This window comes from Pongo pygmaeus, chromosome 13 (genome assembly GCF_028885625.2).
Source record: "Pongo pygmaeus isolate AG05252 chromosome 13, NHGRI_mPonPyg2-v2.0_pri, whole genome shotgun sequence".
NCBI classification, from domain to species: Eukaryota; Metazoa; Chordata; class Mammalia; order Primates; family Hominidae; genus Pongo; species Pongo pygmaeus.
The window spans coordinates 18,559,551-18,576,783 of record NC_072386.2 but is presented as its reverse complement, the minus strand read 5'-3'; the positions used below and the strand labels follow the sequence as shown (position 1 = coordinate 18,576,783).

Sequence of the window (17,233 nt, the reverse complement as noted above, 5' to 3'; positions counted from 1 at the left end):
GGACAAGTATTTGAATGAATTAAAATATTTTTCTTAAAAACTCTGTTGAAAAAACACAAAAATTAAATAGTTATCTATATTCTATTATGAGCACCTTAAAGACAAAAACTATGTCAATTCCATCTTTGTCTCCTGCAATTTGCCAAACCTAACTTATAGAAGTGGTTTGATAATTATGTACTAAATTAATGGTGTCTTTATACAGTTCAGATTGTACAATGCATTAGGTGTTACATTTTTGTTATTGTGAATCATTTTTATAATTTTATGATAATTTTTTGAGCCTAGAGTTTGGCTATTGGAATATTTATTATGATTATCTCTTGCCTAATGGTAACAGAGCATTTTTTTTTTTTTTGAGATGGAATCTTGCTCTGTCACCCAGGCTGGAGTGCAGTAGTGCATTCCGGCTCACTGCAATCTCCACCTCCTGGATTCAAACAATTCTCTTGCCTCAGCCTCCAGAGTAGTTGGGAATACAGGTGCCCACCCCCATGCCTGGCTAATTTTTGTATTTTTAGTAGAGATAGGGTTTCACCATGTTGGTCAGGCTGGTCTCAAACTCCTGACCTCAAGTGATCTGCCTTCCTTGGTCTCCCACGTGCTGGGATTACACATGAGCCACCACGCCCAGCCTGGTAACAGATTATCTTGTTCCAATAAAATTACTATTATTATGATAATTATCCAGCATATAAAAAAACACAGCCCGTTCTAAGAAGTGAATATATCTCATGAGGTTCCAACTTATGGCGAATAAATTAAAAATAGACCTGGTTTGTAGAAGAATATGTAACATAACTTCTGCTTCTTGGAAAGGAATTACTTTTCTGTTTTCTGCATTCAGTAGGTATCTTCAAAAATAATCTCCTTTTTGTATGGGTGCACATTGGCTCAGTTTTATGGTTCTTATTGCCATTTGTTTATGGTATCAGAAAGGGATTGTTGAATTACTAGTTCTAAAGACAGTTACTTTCTTAGTGACACAAATTCCCATGTAATGCAGTTGACCCTTCAACAACAAGAGTTTGAACTGCAGGGGTCCACTTATATGCAGATTTTTCTTCTGCTTCTGCAACCCAGAGACAGCAAAACCAACCATTTTCTTTCTCCTCAGCCTAATCAACCTGAAGATGATAAAGATGAAGACTTTTGGGAGGATTCGCTTATGTTTATGAATAGTAAGTATATTTTTTCTTTTCTATGATTTTCTTTATAACAGCTTCATCTCTCTAGCTTACATTATTCTAAAAGCATAGTATATAATAATGCAATACATACAAATACGTGTTCACTGACTGTTCATGTTATCAGTAAAGTTTCCAGTCAATGGTAGGTTATTAGTAGTTACGTTTGGAAGGAGTCAAAATTATACTCAGATTTTCAACTCCACAGGGATCAGAGTCCCTAACCCCCACAATATTCAAGAATCAACTGGAATTAATATTTATTTACTAAATGTAAACCATTTACTATAAAAATTAAATAGAAGATCCATTTGCATAACAAGTCCAATTCGTAACAATGTAATTATAGAGGAAATTGCAACATATTAACTTAATCTAATTTCTTATTTATATTAATACAAAAATATGTAGAATTTCAGGGATCATAAGTAGGTAAATGAATTTTTTCAGACAATACTGTTTGAGACTGAGAATTAGCTACAACTTCTTAAATAACTCTGAATTCTAAACTAAAGAAATTAAATTTAAAAAATTAATTTATATATAAACATATATATTTTAAACTGCTCTTTTATGATTAAAAATATGTAATCTTACTTTTTTTGTTTTCTTTGGAGATAGAGTCTTGCTCTTCCATCCAGGCTGGAGTGCAGTGGTGCAATCTCAGCTCACTGCAACCTCCACTTCCCGGGTTCAAGTGATTCTCCTGCCTCAGCCTCCCAAGTAGCTGCGATTACAGGTGCCCACCAGGATGCCCAGCTAATTTTTGTATTTTTAGTAGACATGGGGTTTCACCATGTTAGCCAGGCTGGTCTCAAAATCCTGACCTCAGGTGATCCACCCGCCTCGGCCTCCCAAAGTGCTGGGATTACAGGTGTGAGCCACCATGCCTGGCCTGTAATTTTGCTTTTTAAAATCAGTAAGATCACCAAGGGAAACGAGAAATTTACTATCAGAAGTCTTACCTTGATTGTCGTTTCGAAGATGATCTTTAAGTATCTTATTTTTATGTTCCAAAATTTGTTGTTGGATGCTATGCATAATAAATGTAATAAAATTAGTATTTTAATAGTGATACGAAAAATATTTACCAAACAGATTAAATTCTTAAAGCATTTCAGACAATATCAGAGCTAATATCAGAAATCTAATGTTTAATACACTTTAAAATTTTAAGCTTCTAATTAAACAAGAAAAACAGGAAGTACTCATAAACTGAGAAAAGCATAGCTCAGTAAATTAATTCTAGTTAGCTTAACAGCCTGGAAACTGTCCTGCATTCACAGTAAGTCCTCGCTCTGTAACCAATAGGTATTTTGTTTTCAGACCAGTTGCTTCTCTTAGCCTCCATGGCTTCTTCTAAAAAATAAAGGTTTTACTACTTGACTTCACTAGGTCATTAGGAGGATGCAATGAGAAAACATGTTTAAATGTTCAGAGAAAGAGTAAAGCAATGGAAAAATTTATTCTTGAACTGCATTGCTGAAACCATTTTGGAATCTCAAATAAAACCTGATGAGTGTTTTTCCATAGTTTCTAATATTTGAATGTCACAGTTTTCAGAGAATGTTATTAAGTGCTAATTTTGGTTATTAGTTCTATTCATTGTGGCTTGTAGTTCAGAGCATTTTAGCTAGTTCATAACCTGTAACTAAATTTATATACAAATATATTATTATCTCATTAAAACATATACCCTAATTGTCCCCTATTACTGAGCTCATCAATCACACCAAGGGCAGAAAACTAATAGGTGTCAAAACCTGGCTGGGACAACTACCATTCCTTCTCTACCTCCTCAAACTCAGAGGCAGCAGGTCTGTGTTAGAGGCTGCATCTTTTTGGTCCTCTCCAACTGACATACAAGACAAAGCCCTGCTTGTATTGTTTTTCAGTTCCATGAAAGAGATGCAAGTTGATGTTTCCTCATTTCCAAGTCATGTACTCACAACATATTTTCATGTAACAATCTCGTGTGCTACTCAGCTCTGTTCTCATTTCACAGATCACCTTACATGAATATTTTTATAATGATTTTCATTATAATATAAGAGATTATATAATCTATACAATTATATTATATAATAATTATATAATCTATAATTACATAATTATATAATCTATAATTACATAATAATTATATAATCTATAATTACATAATAATTATATATTATTTATAATAATATTAATATAAAATATAAAATATAAATAATATAAATATAAAAATAATATAATTATATATAATATTATATAATAATTATATAATATATAGATTATATAATCTACATATAATCTCATATAAATATAAGAGATTTTCATTATTATGGAAACACATTACTTGAGGGGCCAACTCCAAGTTGGTCCCCATTACTCTATTGAAGGATAATGTACACAGGTCAGAAAAAAGCCTCAAGGTACAGATGTGATAACAAAAGGCAAAGGGACCTCTGTTCTCTTCCTGCAACATTATTTGAACATCCCTAACTGTTGAGTACAATCCCAACTAATATTTGCTAGAGAAAAAATGGACACTGGTCTCAAAGGATAACATACCATGAAAGTATAGGCTAAGCCTAGCCAAAAGGTGGGCTACAAATAAGATTTTTAGTGTTGGGGGAAGGTCAATTTACTCACTATGTGTGTAGGTAGAGCCAGGAGGCCTCGCTGCCAGAGCAGGTGCTGGGAACAATGGCTGAGACTATGTACATGAACTAAAAAACACTGTAGCTGTGGGCTGGGTGTGGTGGCTCACGCCTGTAATCACAGCACTTTAGGAGGCTGAGGCGGGAGGATCACAAGGTCAGGAGATCAAGACCATCCTGGCTAACATGGTGAAACCCCGTCTCTACTAAAAATACATAAAAAATTAGCCAGGGATGGTGGCGGGTGCCTGTAGTCCCAGTTACTCAAGAGGCTGAGGCAGGAGAATAGCATGAACCCAGGAGTGGGAGCTTGCAGTGAGCCGAGATTGCACCACTGCACTCCAGCCTGGGCGACTGAGCAAGACTCCGTCTCGAAAAAACAAAACAAAACACTGTAGCTGTGGACTCTGTGTATGAGTCACCATGAAGAGTGAGGGATCTGAATCAGTAAGGGCATCCTGGTGGCAAAAGTCAATCATTACCAGACTGCAGGACCAGTTACAATGGCAGCAATACAGCAAGTCAATCAATGGAAAAAACAGAATGACTAGAATGGCCTTTTCCCCTCTTCTTCTGACTTGTAAAGCAAGATTGTCTTCCTTGGGCTTAGGGAACCCCTTAGCTTTTTGAAAAATTCAAAGGAGGAAGGCATAGGAGGTAGCCCCAGGGGATAATACAAGATTTTCTGCTAAAGTGGACATTTCAAGACCCAATAACTAATTAGAAAAGTCAGGCCAGGCATGGTGGCTAGCAGTTTGCGAAGCCGAGGCAGGAGAATCACTTGAGCTCAGGAACATGAGCAACATAGTCAGAACTTGTCTCAAAAAAAAAAAAAAAGGAAGAAAGAAAGAAAAAGCAAAAGATGTGACATTATTTCTATCTCACATATAAGAGTTATACTTGGAATAAAATGAACAACACTGAGATTCCTAGGGATAAAGGTCTTTAAAAGTTTGGAAAGAATCTTGCACTCATTGCTACTTCTAACTAATCTAGCTTTCTGTGTGATTTCTCACTAAAAAAGTGGACTAACTTGTTGCCATTCCAAACTACCTCAACCAAACTATGAACTGTCACCTAATGTACAAGGTGCAATAGTTATAATTATTTTAAACCTTAATTTAGTATTAACTGGTCTTTCAATATAAGCACATACCTTCTCAAATCACAACAAACAGCATAATCCTCGGCAGTTTGGCCAGACATGTCTTGAGAAGAGATAGGTATATTTTGTTGAAGGAGGAGGCTGACGATACTTGACAAGTTATGCCATACTGCAAGTATGAGGGCTGTTCTAAAATAATAGAGAAATAACAGCACTCAAGAACTTTGATAAAGATATTTAATTAGCAAATTGGATACACTTTACCAATTTCATATCTTGCCTGTCAGGATAGCCATAATAACCATTTACATGTACTAGCTTATGTGTATAAGCATCTTGGGTGCTCAAGTGTTCATCTTGGTAAATTACCACAAAGGCTAAAAGGCAGGGACAACAAGCAAGCTTCGTGTCCCATTGGGATATGACGTAATACAAGTTGCTAATTTATAGTCCTTTGATGGCCAAGAAACTGTGCTGAGGTCACTTATCTAAAGTAGGCAAAGATTTAGGTGAAGATTTTCCCATTGCTTTCCTAGTCTGATATATTGTAATTCAAAGTCAGCTAGGGATCAAATAAGTAAGAGCTATCTGCAGGCTGAAAACAACAGCAACAACAACAACAGTAACAACTATAATAATAATAATAATGATAATGGTAATAGTAGTAGTTGTAAACTGAAAGTTAAAGTCTACACTTCATAAAATTCATGAAATACAAAACCCCTTTAGCTAATACAAGATTATAGGACCAAAAACATCAAATTACAAATAACAGTCTATAAGAGAAGATGAATCCTACTATATACTGTTTTTTATGTTGCTCAGTCCAAATAACTGCTTTTCTACCTAACTGATTATTCGTGTTATTTTTTACTATATGCCAATAATTATGTTTAATCTCATTAACATATCTGACTTGAGTGACTGTTACCGCTCTAGAACACTCAGATTTTTAGGAAAAAAGAAAACAAAAAACAAAAACTATTGCACCTTTTGAAATTGTCAACGGCATGTATATTTGCCTGGTTCTTCAATAAAAATTCCACCATATGCTGTCTCCTGGAATTTATAGCAAACAAAAGTGGAGTGTTTCCCTCCTGTAAGAAAGCAAAAACAATTTATAATTCACAAAATTACGTATTTCTCCACTGAACTAAATATCTTCTATAAGATGCTATGAACTTGAACATGCAATATAGAGAGAAAGTAAATGCAAAGCAATCCCGTCCTTTTCACTCCTCTGTGCTTTCCCACACACTGCCTTGAAACACCCCTCCTCTGCCTCCCCACGTTAACTTCGATCATCTCCAAAACTCACTTTATTTACCAGTCCCCAAAATCCTTGCTTCTATCTCAGCATTTAGCACAGTACATTGTAATTATTTCGTTGTTTCCCACTGAAACCAAGAGATTCTCGAGGGCAAGGGCTGTATCTTTTTTCTCTGTAACACTAAAACCTAAGACATAGTAACGAATGCTTTAAGTTTTTAAAATAAATTGATCTAAATTATTATCTCTAGAGCAGTGTTTCTTAAACTATATTTCAAAGAATAGTTGTTTTACCAGAAGAACTGTACCCCAACAAAAAGATGCCATGATCACCTGCATTTGAGAAGTATCACAAAACTCTATTACACGGCCAACAATCTAGGAATCCCTTGAACTTTGCCTAATCTCAATTTGACAATACTTTTTGTGGCAAACATTAACATTTTAGGAACTAGAGTTTCAGGGATACAGTTGCCAGAGCTTCCCAATACAAGTGGAGCTTTCCTCTGGGTGGCACAAACTTGCTTGATTTACGTCTATCAATGGTCTCAGGATGCCAATGTCAGGCACTCCTGATCCAAAGGGGCCACTAAGGAAATGAGCTCTGAATTAAGAGAGATTGGCTTCAAATGCACTTATTTTGCTTATTATTAAATACTCCATGGGATATCTCCTAATGCAAGAGGATAGATTTTTATCCTAACTATTAGAAAGCTCAGTATGTTCTGTGTAAGAGAGACCAGTTAAAATTTTTTGAAAATAAATATTAAAAAGCAAAGCTCCGTAAGAAATTCTATTCTCAATTATAATGATAATCCTGGGATGCTAATGCAACTTTACTTTTTAAATCCATTTGTATTGATTTCCATTTAAATTGCTATTTAACATTTTTTTTTACTTTAGGCAAAATATAAATCAGAAATAAAAATACAATGGCTTATCAAAAAAAGTTCTAATACTGATGCATAGGGCTTATTTCTAGCATAATAAGAGCCAATAAGTCACTTGCATTTTTTCTTTCTTTTTTTTTTTTTTGAAATGGGGTCTCACTCTGTCGCCCAGGCTGGAGTGCAGTGGCATGATCTCCGCTCATTGCAAGCTCCACCTCCCAAGTTCATGCCATTCTCCTGCCTCAGCCTCCCAAGTAGCTGGAACTACAGGCACCTGCCACCACACCTGGCTAATTTTTTGTATTTTTAGTAGAGTTAGGATTTCACCGTGTTAGCCAGGATGGTCTCCATCTCCTGACCTCGTGATCTGCCCGCCTCAGCCTCCCAAAGTGCTGGGATTACAGGCGTGAGCCATCACACCCGGCCGTCACTTGCATTTTTAAGGGACATTGCTGAGAAGAAAGATATAATGTCTGCAATATTCATAATCTATCCACTTCTCAGCAGGAATAACCTAAAAGGGCTTCTAGGTATTCTTATGAGCAGATGACTATTTGTGGTATAGATATAAAAAAAAGAGTTAAAAAACTTCTGAATTCTAAAATTCAACTCTATAATTGAGGGATTTATATAAACTCTAGACTATATATTATGAACCAATATATGCTGTCTTGAAAACCTTGAAATCTTTATGAAAATATACTATAAAAAGGGAGTTGTAAACTCAAATACTTATAAGGATGAAGGAGGTTACCTAAGTAAGTGAAGTACTCAGGTGGGCACAGTAGCAAACTGGAGAATGTGCCTCCTACACAGGGCAACCTCTGCGTAGCAGACCAAGCAGTGATGTGGTTCAGGGGACACCAGATTTGTTTCTTAAGCCTGAGGTCCAGATTTCTGCATGAGTCCACTAAAGTTTACATGTTGACTGAATTCAAAGAGGCAAAGAACAAATCTATACGCCACATTTAGACTATAGCCCTTGTATTTTTATATTTGCTATGAATGTGTTGCTAAATGATTGTGTATAAACCAAGTATTTGCATGTGGAACTTCTTCTTTGTCTAGTATCATACGTTTAATTAAAAAACTCAGGCCCTGATATATACATAATAAAAATTGCTGTTAACACTCATAATACCCACCTCAAGAATTTTCCCAACATTTATTCATTTGCAATCTATGTGCATATAATTTTCCCAGATTGTTAACCAAATAGACAATTAGTTCTTAGGAATGCTGAAACTAAATTATTAAAAGAATTTCTATTGTATTCTCACTAACTTCAAGGATTTCAGTGTTTAAAACTGACATCCTGATAATGCCAAAGCTCTGTAAACTTAATAGACATACTGAGATAGCCCCTAATACAACTGCAACTGAAAAAAAAAGGTTCAAGATTTGCTACTGATCTGAGAAAATCTCACTTGTAATGAACATTTGTTGACACATAATCACTTGAATGGTGACAAAGGAACATGCAATTGTGAAAGGGTCAGCCTCTACTTATTGAAATTTACCCACAAGTAAATTGCTAAAGACTTTCTGAATGGCAGTGAATGATTCATGGTGGGAAGCAAAAGGTGTTATTCTGTAAGCTGAGAGCTATTGCCAATGATATTTCCTTTCACTTCCCAGTCACAAACGTAGAGAAAGACAGATAAGTCAGTTTAATGTTATTGGAAAAGGGAACTTTGAAGAAAGTAGCACCTATCAAATGCCAACTTTTTTAGACATTTCTTATGTCTTTGAGATACAGGAATTTATATCCTGCACTGATCTATTCTGTGCTTCTTAATCAGGAGTGTATTCGAACACTGAGGTTTTTTTGTTTTGTTTTGTTTTTGCTCTTGTTGTGGTAAGAGACAAGAGTCTTACTATGTATTTTTAGTAGAGACGGGGTTTCACCGTGTTAGCCAGGATGGTCTCCATCTCCTGACCTCGTGATCTGCCCACCTCAGGCTGGACTCAAACTCCTAGGCTCAAGCAATCCTCCCACCTCAGCCTCCTGAGTAGCTGGGACTACAGGAACATGCCACTGTGCATGGCTTCAAGAAAATAGTTTTATCCATACATGTTCAGAACTTATTAGATCTATCACATCAAAATCCTCAGGGGAAAGCCTACACTTGTAGACTTTTAACAAAATTTCCCCAGGTCATTGTAATGCACAATTCTAGCTGAGAATTACTGCAGCAGACATCAATTCAGTTTCATCTCTCACCCACATGGCCAATATCCTTTATCAGCTTGGGATGCGGCCAGAGAGAAGAGTATGAGATAGAGTTATGTATTAAAACTCCAGTTAATTTTCCTGGGTGTGGGTATAACAGGGACAAGTAAACTCAAAATCCCAGTTGATTTTGCTATTTATAAGCTGCTTATCTCCCACCTTCCCACCAAGATATTCTAGATTTGAAAGGAGAGTTTAGACTCTTATCTAAGTGGCTGTTTCTGCCAGGATGGGTAATAAGTCAGTTACTAATTTGTTCCACCCTTTGCTGAAGTGTTTCTCACTTCATCACCGTATATTCACTGCCAATCTGGTTTCCTCAGAGTCCTCTAAAAATTAATCTTTAGGCAAGTTTCAGTCACTCTTTTTACCAAACCAAAAATGATTACCCCAAAGCTGAAGAGCGCTTTGTCTCAATACATAAACTGGAAAAACAACAAACTAAAAAACAAAACCTCTTCTTGGCATTTTCCCTCATTACCTAATTTCCAACTGACCTGCATGCTTTTGATTGCTCTCCTTTTCCCTTCCTATTTTTCCCTCTTAAACACCTTGCCCATGAAAGATACATCCATTTTGTTAGAAAACCGTCAGCAGCAGCAAGACTTCCATTTATTGTAAGTTGCTTTAGTTTTGAGTTTTAAGATAAAGCCTATTACCAGGGCAATTTTTTTCCTGTGATGTTTTTACACTAATTCGAAAAAAAATACACCTGGGGTAGGAAACAAATACTTGAAAAGAAGAAGTTTTACCTTAACAAATTCACAAATACTTCCCATAAGTGCACTAAAATAGCTGTGCCCTCTAATGCTTCTTTAAAAGTATCAACATTTAAAGTAAAATGTTAGACAATTAAGTTATTTCAAAACATTTTCATTCAGGAATACTTGAGTTCCAAATATGAAAAATTGACTCTTACCTAGTCAATATTAAAACAAACATTTTGAAAAGAAAGTTGATTGATCTGTACCTCGTTCAGTGCTTCAATATTTGCATGGTGGGAAAGCAGTTTTTCTGCCAGTGAAGTCCCCTTATTATACACGGCATAATGGAGAGCAGTGTTGCCGTAGATATCCTTAATGTTTGGATTGGCGCCATGTTCCAGGAGAATAATGGCACAAGCCTCTTCCTGGCAGTGTACAGCCTATTAGTGTTAGATAAAAAACTAGACTGTAAATTCTAAGGATTCAAAATACATATTCCACAGGTTTCACCAACTACTTATATTTAAATGAGACAAATTCATTTGAGTTCTATGTATTTAAATCAAATCCATTTCATGCTGAAAGAGTTGGCTACTATATACCTTCATTAAAGGTGTCCTGCTGAGTCTGTCACAGATGTCGATCTGGCATTGTCTTTCCAGCAAGAGGGTGACCACTTCCACACGGCCATAGGCACAGGCCAAATGTAGAACAGTCCTAGGAGAGCGAGAAGAGTTTTCAGGAAATTGTAATGCAGTATGTCAAAACCTACAATGAGTTCATGTAATTGTAAACACTGAATGGCATGTTATTCCTCTGCCTTCAAAACAAATAATTTTCTTTTGAAGAAAGTACAATATTTATTAGCTCTTACTGCTCCCTACCGTAATGAAACAGCAGCCTATTTGGATAGAATGAGCTTGGTGTTTGGATTCAGTTCAACTAGGGCTTGAGTTCTACTTTGAACTTGGTCACGTACCAGCTATTGCTTAGCCTTTCTGTGCCTGAATTTCCTCATTAATAAAGATGACCACAGCAGCTAGCTCACAGGACACCACTGTGATGCTTAAATGAAAATCTATGTAAAGCATTTAGAACTGTTTCCAGAACAAGCAACAACTCAATAACTGTTAGACTTTTGTTTGTTGAGACAGGGTCTTGCTCTGTTGCCCAGGCTGGAGTGCAATGGTGTATTTATACCTCACTGCAGCCTGGCACTCGTAGGCTCAAGCAATCCTCCTGTCCCAGCCTCCTGAGTAGCTAGGACCACAGGAGTGCACCAGCATGATCAGCTAATTTTTAAAAATTTTTTGTAGAGTAGGAATGTCACCTTGTTGCCCAGACTGGTCTCAAACTCCTAGCATCATGGGAACTTCCCACCTCAGCCTTCCAAAGTTCTGGAATGACAGATGTGAGCCATGCATCCAGCCAGATGTTATAATTATATTACTACTATTTAACAAAAATATTTTAATTAAGTAAAATGATACATTATTGCTATTTTGCAGGATGATTTAAAGATTAGGTCACATTTTAGCATATCTGATATTGGAGCGGTATTTATAATTCATAATTTTTTATAACTATAATTGGTAGCATTTAAAAATCATCTTCTTAATATAGAAAATAGTAGGGTATCACACAATCCATGAGGCCTTACATTAAGTAGAATACTGTATACACAGCAGGTCTAGGGCAATTCTAGGCATCTAATTGACACTTAAATACATTTGAATTCCTAAAACTACCATGGGGAAAGAGCACTGAAATAACAACATATTTTTTAAACAAATTACTTCTTACTTTGATTTTTAAAAACGTGAAGCTGGCCAGGCACGGTGGCTCATGCCTGTGATCCTAGCACTTTGGGAGGCCGAGGCGGGTGGATCTCTAGGTCAGGAGTTCAAGACCAGCCTGGCCAACATGGTGAAACCCCGTCTCTACTAAAACTACAAAAATTAGCTGAGCATGGTGGCAGGCACCTGTAATCCCAGCTACTTGGGAGGCTGAGGCAGGATAATTGCTTGAACCTTGGCAGCAGAGGTTGCAGTGAGCTGAGTTCACGCCACTGCACTCCAGCCTAGGCGACAGAGTGAGACTCTGTCTCAAAAACAAAAACAAAAACGTGAAGCTAAAGGAAACTCATGAATGAGATGAACAGGTATGGCTCATTTTAGTCAACACTTAGATTTACAGAATATATGCAAATCAGACTTTCCAATGATTAATATTAGTATTTAAGACTGATAAATTTTCAAAAGGGCAATTAAAGGTTATCTCTTACTGTTTTCTACCTTCAGAAATGCTTTTGCTTGAAAGGTGGGAGGAAAAGCTTCAATGAGATTAAGTCCTACTATTCCCATTTTAAATCTCTCATCTTGCTCAGGCAGAACAGGTAAACATAAAGTGTTTAAGTATGGAAGGGTCCTGAGAGATAGTGCAAAATGTCTTCTACATAACATATTCAAGTTATGTTTGATGAATAAATGGATTGATAGAATACAGGTGGGGAGCTCAATATTTTTAAATACAACTTCTATAAACCAATATTTTCATGATAGTAATAATATTTGCTATGTTATTTTGATAAGACTACAACTATAATGAAATGATTAATTTATCATTGTTTGCCTATATGTAATGAATCTATACATAAGAAAAACATATATACATAGTAAAGTATATACATAAAATCTGAAAGCACAGATAAAAAGATTCCCTTTTTACTTCTGAAGAAGCTAGAAGTTCAAACCCTCACAATAATAATGATAAAAATAGTGAGAAATTATTTTTATCTGTACAAGATTCATATTTCTCTTCCCCAAATTTATTCCATTAATAATAAATTTTTACTAGAAATTTTATAAATGCTCACTTCAGAAATCAAAGGTAAGAAAAAGGAACAAAAACTTTAAAATACAAATGCTCAGAAGTTTCAAATTTTATCCTATTTTGTACATAGTTTTGCCTAACACAAGACCATAGTATGTTTGTGTGTATGTGCAAGTAAACTGATTTTTTTTCCTCACTGGGTATAACAAAGTGCATCTTCACACATCAACATACATCTCCACCTATTGCCACCTTCAATGGCCACATATCCATTCTATGGGTTCTTGTTAACATAAATGCTGGGGAGAAAAGTGCATGCATCTCTATTTTCTAAAGGTATTTTAATACAATGGAGTTGATGGGTGAAGGGCATACACATTTTTAAAATGTGGTAATTATCTCCAAATTATCCACTTGAAAAGTCATCAGCAACTTAAACTTCAAGCAGCAGTGTAAGTACCACTGCTCTTCATTCTCACAAACACTGTGGATAGAACACAGTCTCACTCTTTTAACTTAAATTCTCTTATGAGAAACACTAAGGATTTTTTCCTATGTACATAAGTAACTTGTGAATCTACAAAAAGTGCTTTGCTCACTTCTAGAGTTCTTTTCTTGTGGATTTGATTGGAAAGAATTCCCTGTAAAATAAAGATGTGCTTTTTATCTGTATATATATAACTGATATATATATAACATATTATATTAGTAATATATACAATTTGTTATACATATAATCAGTAATATATATTATATATAATAAAGAATAAATTCCCTGTAGGATGAAGATACACTTTTCATCTGAATATATACTTTTATATATTAGTAAAAATATATATAGGAAATATTTTTCGAGTGTGTTATCTTTTGTTAATTTTTTTCTGATACACAGGGGATTTTAATTTTTAGTTTGCTAAATCAACCTTCAGAATGCCTGCTTGCGAGGTCATTCTTAGGAAGGCCTTTGTTAACGTAAAATGTACCTGTATAAATAAGTCTTTGTGTTTTCTTCTGGTACTTTTCTCATTTTGCATGTGTAAAAATTTCAGTCTGAATTCCATCAGGAACTCATTTTTGTGACATAAAGTTTCATGAGTTTTCTTCACACAGCAGGCATTTTATTCATAACTCATCCTTTCCTACTCATCTGAAATGTTACCATTATCCATCCCTATGTAAATATCTTACATATATTTCAGTGTTTTTGGATTTCCTGTTCTGTTCCATTTGTTTATATGTTTTCAGCTGTTAGTAAATAATTAATTGTGGGAATTAATAGCACATTTTGATATCTAGAGGAGCAAGTCTTTTCACTCCATTATAAACATTTTTAAATGTCATCACAATGGTAAGATAGACAGCAAGTGTCATGCAAAAATGGTAAAACCTTGATATTTTCATTCAGTTTATGTAAAACTGATAAACATGGAAACAGTTCACATTTTGAGAAAACTGAGTCTTCCCATTCAAGGAACCCACCTCCCGCTTCCCAGTGTCCCTCGAAGAAGCCTCAGTAAAGAACCTATCTATCTAGGTGGATTCGGATGTAAAACCGACACAGGGTTTTATCTGAGAACTCTTCGCCTACTGAAAAAGGCTCATGGTATTTTTGACAGGGGAATGAGTTCTCATTAGGCACCTCCCTATCATGTATATGGCCCCATGTTTTAAACGTGGATATGCCTAACTTCGGGAGTTAAATCGCTCAAATTCTCCACCAAGCGCGACGGACGGGGAATTGCCAGCGATGGAAAGCAGCTGAGGCTCCATCTGGCACCGCTGCTCCGAGGGTGCCCGGCGCCCTCCAAGGCCCCCGCCCCAGGGGCTGCAGGGCTGCAGGGAAGCCGGGCTTGGGGCCCCCTCCCACCGCGGGCTGAGTCCCCGAGCTACCTGTCCCTTCTGTCACGGGCGTCCAAGTCCTGGAACCTGCGCATCAGGCAGCGCTCCACCTCCGCGGCGTCGCCCTTGATGGCAGCCCTGTGGATCTTCCGCAGTTCCCAGTCCCGAATGTGGTACTTCCCACCGGAGTACTCTTGGTCCGTGGGGCTCAGGAGCGCCTGGCCCAGGCGTCTCCCGAAGCTGAAGAGCTTCATCATGGTGGCGACTTCTCAGACGCCCACCACCCGCTCCTGAGCCGCGGCGGCTCCTCGTGGCCTTTCCACCCCCACCCAGCTCCAAATCCGCGATCCCCCCCGCAACCCGCGATCCACCCCCAAATCCCAGATCCACCCCCAAACCCGCAATGTAGCTCAGAATCCGCGATCCAGCCCGGTCCACCACAGCCTTCAGCAGCGACACTCGCAGCCTCCGACCTCTCAGACCGAGTGAGCCAGTCAAGCCGTTAGGCGCGCGCCTGAACCTCAGCGCTCCGACCTCTCAGACCGAGTGAGTCCCCGCGATGCCAGTTAGGCGCGCGCCTGAACCTCAGCGCTCCGACCTCAGACCGCGTGAGTCCCCGCGATGCCAGTGAGGCGCGCGCCTGAACCTCAGCGCTCCGACCTCAGACCGCGTGAGTCCCCGCGATGCCAGTTAGGCGCGCGCCTACAACTCAGCGCCAGCCGGGACTCCGGAAGCCGCTCCCAAGCCCTCGTGGCCGGCAGGGGGCGGCTGCAGCTCGGGCGCAGGCGTCGCTGGCTTGCGGGTTCTCCTGGGCTCGCGCGGGACGTTCCGGAATCCCAGGAATGCATCCCTTCCGGCCTGAGAGCCTGCCTGGCCCTGACTCCCGACCCGCTCCTCCTCCGAAGAGAGATCGGGGCCGCTGACAGGGGCCCTCCGCAGCCACCGGGGATGGGACTGGGGATCGGTTCCCGTCCCGGTGCAGCCGCCGCCGGGCAGACCGCCTGGCTTGGCCGCAGCCAGGGCGACATGTAGCCCCGGTTCTGCCAGGCTGGGAGCGCCAGCCATCTTGGAAGTTGCCAGGCAGCTGTCGCCAGCAGGTAGAGGGCGCCTGCAGCTTGGTCGCCCAGGTGGTGGAGCACGGCCTGGGCGGCCTCTGGATCGCGAGTGCACCTGGCCTGAGAGCCCGCCAGGCCCTGCCCCCGCTCGGCTCCTCCTCTGCTGAAGCTCGGGACCTGTAGCCAGTGGCCCTCTGCAGCCACGGGGAATGGGGCTGAGAGCCGGTTCCCGCCGCAGGGAAGACCACCTAGCTTAGCCGCAGCCACAGGGACATCTGGCCCCGGTTCTGAGATGTGGGGAGTGCTGACGGGCTCGGGGGTTGCCTGGAGGCTGCTGCCTGCACACAGAAGACGGCTGCAGCTTGGGTGCCCAGGCGGGCTGGAGGTACATGGCCTGGTAGGCCTCGGGATCGCCAGCGCGCCCAGCCTGAGGGCCCCCAGGCCGTGCCTCCCGCCCACTCCTCCACCGGAGGGGGATCGGGGTCGCTGGCATGGGCACTTGGCAGTCACCCCAGATGGGGTTGAGCAGGGGTTCTCAGTTTTCGCCCCTGTGCAGCCGCCGCCGGGCAGGATGCCTGGCTTGGCCTCAGCCATTGCGACACCTAGCAGTTCGGGCGGGCCAGGGGGTGAAAGCGCTGGGAGGCGGGTGCCTTCTCGCCCTATGGCGCCTCTGGGCCCCACGGCTTGTCGGCCTCCGGCGCGCAGGGCTCCCCAGCATCCTGGGCGCCGGCCCGCTGCCCGCACAAAGTCAACTCAGACAGGATGAACTCCGGTTGCCTTGTCTGGCTGGGCTGCAAGGCGGGGCAGCTGACCTGCTGATGGGGTGACTTTCTTCATCTTCTTGCCCAGAGGACAGCGGGCTGGGAAGCCAGGGGCCGCCGGGACCTGGGGCTGGAAACCACATCTGCCCACAGCCGCAGCCTCCTGCACCTGTCATCCTGGCGGCGCCCTGACGTCGGAGAAGCAGCAGGCGCGGAGCTCCTGCAGCGGGCACCGCTGCAGCAACCCGACCCAGCGTAGGCGGCAGTGGAAGGCGGCCTGCTAGCACCGCTCCCGCGGCCCCAGGACCAGGGGTGCGGCCAGCACCGCCCTCACTCCCCGCGTCTCGTGGATGTTGCCCTCCCTGGAGGCGGCTGGACCTAAGCGAGGCTCGCAGCGATCGGCCCCGCGAAGACTCACATGCAGGGCTCAGGATCCTGCATTCTGGCGCCGCCGCACCGCACCTTTCAGCAGCCCTGCTCCTCTTCTTGTTGTTAAACTTTTGTCACTCTGCCATGAAAAGCATCCAGGCGTCCTCGATTTCGACACTGCGTGCACGCTCAGCCGAGCTCATCGGACGGGCGGTTGTCCCCAGAGCCCGCGGGCAGCTTGTTCCCGGGCGGCGGCTCCTCCTGGATGCAGCTCCTTGTAGGCCTAGCAGGCTTGGGGGAGCCAAGGCCCGCCGCGGCCAGCAGACCTGTGGAGAGGAAGAGTAAGG

The 17,233-nt window shown here is 40.7% G+C and overlaps 2 protein-coding genes across 4 annotated transcripts in view; both read right to left on the bottom strand.

Annotated features, from left to right (window-relative positions):
• ANKRD18A (ankyrin repeat domain 18A) overlaps window positions 1-17,233 on the bottom strand; it is a 62,220-nt gene extending 44,987 nt beyond the window's left edge. Inside the window, exons 1-6 of one of the 3 annotated variants that reach the window (XM_054500232.2) lie at window positions 14,753-17,233; window positions 10,633-10,747; window positions 10,297-10,470; window positions 5,925-6,031; window positions 4,986-5,123; window positions 2,153-2,220 (exon numbers count right to left, since the gene is read on the bottom strand). In XM_054500232.2, the coding sequence (XP_054356207.1) occupies window positions 2,153-2,220; window positions 4,986-5,123; window positions 5,925-6,031; window positions 10,297-10,470; window positions 10,633-10,747; window positions 14,753-14,958 (808 nt within the window). In that variant the 5' untranslated portion in view covers window positions 14,959-17,233. The remainder of the gene's footprint in view (window positions 1-2,152; window positions 2,221-4,985; window positions 5,124-5,924; window positions 6,032-10,296; window positions 10,471-10,632; window positions 10,748-14,752) is intronic. The other 2 variants (XM_063650147.1, XM_063650146.1) reach the window with 2 other exon arrangements.
• Window positions 15,349-16,350, bottom strand: LOC129043573 (uncharacterized). Its single transcript, XM_054500233.1, has one exon. The coding sequence runs from the start codon at window positions 16,348-16,350 to the stop codon at window positions 15,349-15,351; it is 1,002 nt and encodes a 333-aa protein (XP_054356208.1).